This window comes from Euprymna scolopes, chromosome 15 (genome assembly GCF_053919585.1).
Source record: "Euprymna scolopes isolate OS-2025 chromosome 15, ASM5391958v1, whole genome shotgun sequence".
NCBI lineage: Eukaryota > Metazoa > Mollusca > Cephalopoda > Sepiida > Sepiolidae > Euprymna > Euprymna scolopes.
Genome location: NC_136496.1, coordinates 72,386,772 through 72,395,391, shown reverse-complemented (window position 1 = coordinate 72,395,391; position 8,620 = coordinate 72,386,772). Strand labels below are relative to the sequence as shown.

General features: G+C 30.2%; 1 protein-coding gene across 2 annotated transcripts in view; it reads right to left on the bottom strand.

Moving 5' to 3' along the window:
* Positions 1-3,506: 3,506 nt before the first annotated feature.
* Positions 3,507-8,620, bottom strand: part of LOC145293899 (uncharacterized) — a 49,704-nt gene continuing 44,590 nt past the window's right edge. The window contains exon 3 of one of the 2 annotated variants that reach the window (XM_080140676.1): positions 3,507-4,388. In XM_080140676.1, the coding sequence (XP_079996802.1) occupies positions 3,904-4,388 (485 nt within the window). In that variant the 3' untranslated portion in view covers positions 3,507-3,903. The remainder of the gene's footprint in view (positions 4,389-8,620) is intronic. The other variant, XM_080140677.1, reaches the window with a different exon arrangement.

Genomic DNA, 8,620 nt, shown 5'->3' with positions numbered 1-8,620 from the left:
TAATGGAATTAAATTGTTATTAAACTATAATTATTTGTTGTTAAGGTAATGTTGTCTTCATCTGTGCATATTGCCACTTGGAACATAAGGGGTTACTATTAAGGATTGTGTCTAACAGGAGACCGTGGGAAGTTGAGCAGCAAGATGATTGTTCACATTACATTTAAACTTTTGTGGGTTAGTACAGTCAGGGAAACAAGAAACAGGAAATTTCAGTTTAGCAACCTGAGCAAAGAAACTATTAGAGTAAAAGGCTTTCTAACATCCAGGGTCCGCTACAGTGAAGGGGTGGGATTTTGCTGCTTGTCGGGTTAGTCAGAAGTATGTATATCGAGGGGGGCACAGGTTTATCAGAACAGATTCCATTAAAGTGCTTATAAATTTTAGGCATAGGGATGTGACATTGTAGCAATGGGACAGAGGTCGGATCTTGAATCGACTCCAGCTTATATTAATTCTGATTACATAGTTGAGTGTTTGACACCACCCTCCACCCCACCCACTGCTTTAAAATGTATCAGACTGATAAGAATACATGAAAATTGACTGAAAATTTGCAATCTGAAGTTGATTACAGAAATACAATCGTATGAAGGAGTTTATGAAATCATGCATTCTCTGAGAATGGGAAACATTTAGTATAAAAGAAAAATAAGTTATATTGATGCAAGTCCAGAGTTCAACCTAATTTAAAAAAACAAAAATACAGAAAGATCTTTATATTATATGTACTTGTCACAGAATATAAATATTCCAAAAATCAGACAAATTAATCAAATAATTTTTTTATATAGAAAATCATTTTTTCATAACTCATAGTATACTATATACATTACAAGGTTGAATTTAAAATCTCGGTAGTTCGAATTGAATTATCTCCATTTATTAAACATGGCAGATCAAAAATTAACGTTTTGCTTATGCAATAAAATCTGATTTTCTTAGTTTAAAAATAACTTCTTGATTAATTTATGTGAGTTTTGGAATATGACATTTTCATTCTATGACAGGTACATACATATACCATAAAGATTTTTCTGTGTTTTTTTAGGTTGAATTCTGGATAAGAACTGATATCAATAGAATTGGTGTAGTATCAGCATCAATAGTTTTAAGACATTTTCTTTCTAAGTTTTCTTCTTTCAAAATGATTTTTTTTTTTACTGCATGAATTTTTTAAAAATGTAAATACTACAATAATGACAGAAGTTAAAAGTATTTCAAACAACGTCAGCATTTTTTTTATTTTGATGACAATAAAAAAGAAAAAAGTTTTATAATTTTGTAATTTCCTTTTAACAGACCCCCACCCCATTAAAAAAATACTATTTTGAGATTGAAAAAAATAATTTGAAAAACACAGCAGATAATATTTTTCGTTTGAGATTTGAGATTGAAAATGGCAGCATTCCTGTTCATCTGTTGAACAGAAAAAGAAATAAGAATTTTCTTTTGTTTATTCAGATTAATAATCAATAAAGAATGATATGTATATTATATTATTAACACATTTTTATTATTAGATTAATAATAATAACTGATAATAATAATAATAATAATAATAATAATAATAACAATTGATAATAATAATAATAATAACAACAACAATAATTAATAATGACTTATGTGAAAACTTCAATTGAGTAAATAATGATAATATATTGACAAAACATAATCAAAAATTAAATTAAAGATAGTATTTTTGGACAGAAGTGAATAATTTTGGAGAAACAGCAGACAATATTGACTTACAAAATAACTTTTTTCAACTTCAAATGTGGAATAGCAAAAAATTTTCTTTCTTCGATTATTTCATAGAATCACTCTTATCTTCAATCAAGTGTTCTTTTTTTTTTTTTTTGTAGTTTTATTTGTTAGTCAAGTCTAATGTTTGGATTATTATTATATATATTTTTGCTAAGAAAAATTAAAACAAACGTTTCTCAGGAGAAAAAAAAAAGATAAATAAATAAAATACTGTTCATTAACCCAAACACTAACCATAAGTCCAAGTTAGCAAGACAAACAAAAATATATATATATATATATATATATATATATATATAAGTTAAGATAACTTTGTGTGCATGCCATCCCAGACTCAGTTGTTGATATTCATATGAGATTCTATCCACAGTTTGGCAACATAAATATAGAATCTTACCAAATAAACTTCGATATTTTGTCTGAGATTATTCTTAAAAAACTCATAAAAACACAAAAAAACTCAATTTGAAACAGGAGTGATTCCATAAATTACATTTTTTGAAAAACTTTTGATTGCTTAAAAATCAATTAAAATTTAGTACTGCTTAAAAGCAATAATAATTTTAAAAAAATTGCCATCAATGTTTATTATTGTTTAAAAATCAATTCAAATTTAGTACTGCTTAAAAGCAATAATAATTTTAAAAAAATTGCCATCAATGTTTATTATTGCTTAAAAATCAATTCAAATTTAGTACTGCTTAAAAGCAATAATAATTTTAAAAAAATTGCCATCAATGTTTATTATTGTTTAAAAATCAATTAAAATTTAGTACTGCTTAAAAGCAATAATAATTTTAAAAAAATTGCCATCAATGTTTATTATTGTTTAAAAATCAATTAAAATTTAGTACTGCTTAAAAGCAATAATAATTTTAAAAAAATTGCCATCAATGTTTATTATTGTTTAAAAATCAATTAAAATTTAGTACTGCTTAAAAGCAATAATAATTTTAAAAAAATTGCCATCAATGTTTATTATTGTTTAAAAATCAATTCAAATTTAGTACTGCTTAAAAGCAATAATAATTTTAAAAAAATTGCCATCAATGTTTATTATTGTTTAAAAATCAATTAAAATTTAGTACTGCTTAAAAGCAATAATAATTTTAAAAAAATTGCCATCAATGTTTATTATTGTTTAAAAATCAATTAAAATTTAGTACTGCTTAAAAGCAATAATAATTTTAAAAAAATTGCCATCAATGTTTATTATTGTTTAAAAATCAATTAAAATTTAGTACTGCTTAAAAGCAATAATAATTTTAAAAAAATTGCCATCAATGTTTATTATTGTTTAAAAATCAATTAAAATTTAGTACTGCTTAAAAGCAATAATAATTTTAAAAAAATTGCCATCAATGTTTATTATTGTTTAAAAATCAATTAAAATTTAGTACTGCTTAAAAGCAATAATAATTTTAAAAAAATTGCCATCAATGTTTATTATTGTTTAAAAATCAATTCAAATTTAGTACTGCTTAAAAGCAATAATAATTTTAAAAAAATTGCCATCAATGTTTATTATTGCTTAAAAATCAATTCAAATTTAGTACTGCTTAAAAGCAATAATAATTTTTAAAAAATTGCCATCAATGTTTATTATTGCTTAAAAATCAATTCAAATTTAGTACTGCTTAAAAGCAATAATAATTTTTAAAAAATTGCCATCAATGTTTATTATTGTTTAAAAAGCAATTCAAATTTAGTACTGCTTAAAAGCAATAATAATTTTTAAAAAATTGCCATCAATGTTTATTTTTTAAAATCAATTATAATACAATACTGTTTAAAAGCAATGATAATAATTTTTAAAAAATTACCATCAATGTTTATTATTGTTTAAAAATCAATTATAATTAAATACTGCGTAAAAGTAATAATAATAATAAAAAGAAAATCACCATCAATGTTTTTAAAAGATTATTCAGCAATAACGTAGATAAAAAAATGAATTTAAACAAATGCAGATGATTTCTTTTTGAAACGAAATTGAAATTAGTTAAAAGCAGTTAAAAACGATTTTTATTGTTGTTAAAACAGCAGTGAAAGAGATTTGGTTAATAAATTATTATTAATAAAAAAATTTGTAAAAAAATAAAAAATAAATCAATTGCGGTTTTTATGCAGAAAATTTCAAGAGAAACTTGAATATGGAGGTGGTGGAGGCAGCATTGACTGATGATTATAACCATGCATCGAATTATGACCCTGGTAATTCTGATAGCCAGGAGGGACCTGTCCCATACTAGGGGCTGAGGCCGTGGGGCAGATATTGCTACAGTGACTGTTACTATTCAAATTCGAATACGGATTATGTGTTGGTAAATTTGAAGCTGGCGCATGGTACTGGTGAAGGTCTAATGGTTGTTGCGTGGGTGGAGCATGTAAGTACTTGTTCAACTCTTGCCCTTCATCTTGTTGGGTCGCTTGGCCAGACACGGCAATGCCGATTCCCTGCGACTGGCAGGCAGGGTGATTCATACTGTCCACTTCTGCATTATAACAATCGGTGCAAAAGAACATCAGTGTCCAGCAGATGACGGCCAAAGTGATCACACTGACACCAATGATGGCAACTATGGCAGGAAAGGAACTAGATGACCCGTGAACATTATTTTCTGAAAAAAAAAAAGTAAAAATTAAAAATTAGATATAAAACTAATTCAACACAACATCTATTAACCCTTTATGACCTGAATTATGATTAAGATGATAAAAACATATTTATTGTTAATTTTAGTTTAAAGAGTAATGATACCATGATTGTCTTCAAACTGGAAAAAATTATGAAGTTCAATAGTTGGACTATCACTGAGAATTTTTGCATTTAATAAACTCACTTTGATTATTATTTACAGTGCTGGAAAAAAAAGTGTGTTTATGACTACAAACAAAATCCTCCACTCTCTGAGACAGATGGCAGCATACTAAATGTAAGTAATGGACAGTTGCAATCTAAAGGTATCTGGCATCTTCCCAGATACTGAACAAATATGTGCAAGGTGTGTTTGAATCAATCCCCACTTTATTAATGCTGTTATATTCATTTATCCATGTCACAAATGATAGTTTTAGTATTATTGCATACTTTAGCTGTTACTTTATTGCATATGTCAGCTGTTACTTTATTGCCTATGTCAGCTATTACTTTATTGCCTATGGCAGCTGTTACTTTATTGACTATGTCAGTTGTTATTTTATTGCCTATGTCAGCTGTTACTTTATTGACTATGCCAGTCGTTATTTTATTGCCTATGGCAGCTGTTACTTTATTGTCTATGTCAGTCGTTATTTTATTGCATATGTCAGCTGTTACTTTATTGCCTATGGCAGCTATTACTTTATTGCCTATGGCAGCTGTTACTTTATTTACTATGTCAGTCGTTATCTTATTGCCTATGGCAGCTGTTACTTTATTGACTATGTCAGTCGTTATTTTATTGCCTATGGCAGCTGTTACTTTATTGCCTATGTCAGTCGTTACTTTATTGCCTATGTCAGCTGTTACTTTATTGACTATGTCAGTCGTTACTTTATTGCCTATGGCAGCTGTTACTTTATTGACTATATCAGCTGTTATTTTATTGACTACGTCAGTCATTATTTTATTGCCTATGGCAGGTGTTACTTTATTGCCTATGTCAATCGTTATTTTATGGCCTATGGCAGCTGTTACTTTATTGACTATGTCAGTCGTTATTTTATTGACCATGTCAGCTGTTACTTTATTGACTATGTTAGCTGTTACTTTATTGACTATGTCAGCTGTTACTTTATTGCCTATGTCAGCTGTTAGTTTATTGCCTATGGCAGCTGTTACTTTATTGCCTATGGCACCTTTTACTTTATTGCCTATAGCAGCTGTTACTTTATTGCCTGTCAGTCGTTATTTTATTGCCTATGGACGCTGTTACTTTATTGACTATGTCAGCTGTTACTTTATTGACTATGTCAGCTGTTACTTTATTGACTATGTCAGTCGTTATTTTATTGCCTATGTCAGCTGTTACTTTATTGACTATGTCAGTCGTTACTTTATTGCCTATGGCAGCTGTTACTTTATTGACTATGTCAGTCGTTATTTTATTGCCTATGTCAGCTGTTACTTTATTGCCTACGTCAGTCGTTATTTTATTGACTATGGCAGCTGTTACTTTATTGCCTATGGCAGCTGTTACTTTATTGACTATGTCAGTCGTTACTTTATTGCCTATGTCAGCTGTTACTTTATTGCCTATGTCAGCTGTTACTTTATTGCCTATGGCAGCTGTTACTTTATTGCCTGCCAGTCGTTATTTTATTGCCTATGGACGCTGTTACTTTATTGACTATGTCAGTCGTTATTTTATTGCCTATGTCACCTGTTACATTATTGACTATATCAGTCGTTACTTTATTGCCTATGGCAGCTGTTACTTTAGTGACTATGTCAGTCGTTATTTTATTGCCTATGGCAGCTGTTACTTTATTGCCTATGTCAGTCGTTATTTTATTGATTATGGCCGCTGTTACTTTATTGCCTATGGCAGCCGTTACTTTATTGACTATGTCACTCGTTACTTTATTGCCTATAGCAGCTGTTACTTTATTGACGTTGTTAGTCGTTATTTTATTGCCTATGGCAGCTGTTACTTTATTGACAATGTCAGTCGTTATTTTATTGCCTATGACAGCTGTTACTTTATTGCCTATGTCATTCGTTATTTTATTGCCTATGGCAGCTGTTACTTTATTGCCTATGTCAGCTGTTACTTTATTGCCTATATCAGTCGTTATTTTATTGCCTATGGAAGCTGTTACTTTATTGACTATGTCGGTTGTTACTTTATTGCCTTTGTCAGTCGTTATTTTATTGCCTATGGCAGCTGTTACTTTATTGCCTATGGCAGCTGTTACTTTATTGACTATGTCAGTCGTTACTTTATTCCCTATGTCAGCTGTTACTTTATTGCCTATGTCAGTCGTTATTTTATTGCCTATGTCAGCTGTTACTTTACTGACTATGTCAGCCGTTATTTTATTGCCTATGTCAGTCGTTAATTTATGTCTATGTCAGCTGTTACTTTATTGACTGTCAGTCGTTCTTTTATTGCCTATGTCAGCTGTTACTTTATTGACTATGTCAGTCGTTATTTTATAGCCTATGTCAGCTGTTACTTTAATTACTATGTCAGTCGGTATTTTATTGCCTATGGCAGCTGTTACTTTATTGCCTATGTCAGTCGTTATTGTATTGCCTATGGACGCTGTTACTTTATTAACAATGTCAGCTGTTACTTTATTGACTATGTCAGCTGTTACTTTATTGACTATGTCAGCTGTTACTTTATTGACTATGTCAGCTGTTACTTTATTGACTATGTCAGCTGTTACTTTATTGAATATGTCAGTCGTTATTTTATTGCCTATGTCAGCTGTTACATTCTTAACTATGTCAGTCGTTACTTTATTGCCTATGGCAGCTGTTACTTTATTGACTATGTAAGTCGTTATTTTATTGATTATAGCAGCTGTTACTTTATTGCCTATGTCAGCTGTTACTTTATTGACTATGCCAATCGTTATTTTATGGCCTATGGCAGCTGTTACTTTATTGACTATGTCAGTCGTTATCTTATTGCCTATGTCAGCTGTTACTTTATTGACTATGCCAGTCGTTATTTTATTGCCTATGGCAGCTGTTATTTTATTGACTATGTCAGTGGTTATCTTATTGCCTATGGCAGCTGTTACTTTATTGCCTATGTGAGTCGTTATTTAATTGCCTATGGCAGCTGTTACTTTATTGACTATGTCAGTCGTTATTTTATTGCCTATGGCAGGTGTTACTTTATTGCCTATGTCAATCGTTATTTTATGGCCTATGGCAGCGGTTGCTTTACTGCCTATGTAAGTCGTTATTTTATTGCCTATGGCAGCTGTTACTTTATTGACTATGTCAGTCGTTATTTTATTGACCATGTCAGCTGTTACTTCATTGACTATGTTAGCTGTTACTTTATTGACTATGTCAGCTGTTACTTTATTGCCTATGTCAGCTGTTACTTTATTGCCTATGGCAGCTGTTACTTTATTGCCTATGACAGCTGTTACTTTATTGCCTGTCAGTCGTTATTTTATTGCCTATGGACGCTGTTACTTTATTGACTATGTCAGCTGTTACTTTATTGACTATGTCAGCTCTTATTTTATTGACTATGTCAGCTGTTGCTTTATTGACTATGTCAGTCGTTATTTTATTGCCTATGTCAGCTGTTACTTTAGTGACTATGTCAGTCGTTACTTTATTGCCTATGGCAGCTGTTACTTTATTGCATATGGCAGTCGTTATTTTATTGATTATGGCAGCTGTTACTTTATTGCCTATGGCAGCTGTTACTTTATTGACTATGTCAGTCGTTACTTTATTGCCTATAGCAGCTGTTACTTTATTGACTATGTCAGTCGTTATTTTATTGCCTATGTCAGCTGTTACTTTATTGACTATGTCAGTCGTTATTTTATTGCCTATGTCAGTCGTTACTTTATTGACTATGTCAGTCGTTATTTTATTGATTATGGCAGCTGTTACTTTATTGACTATGTCAGTCGTTACTTTATTGCCTATGGCAGCCGTTACTTTATTGACTATGTCAGTCGTTATTTTATTGCCTATGGCAGCTGTTACTTTATTGACAATGTCAGTCGTTATTTTATTGATTATGGCAGCTGTTACTTTATTGACAATGTCAGTCGGTATTTTATTGCCTATGGCAGCCGTTACTTTATTGCCTATGTCAGTTTTGATTTTATTGCCTACGTCAGTCGTTATTTTATTCCTATGTCAGCTGTTATTTATTGCCTATGTCAG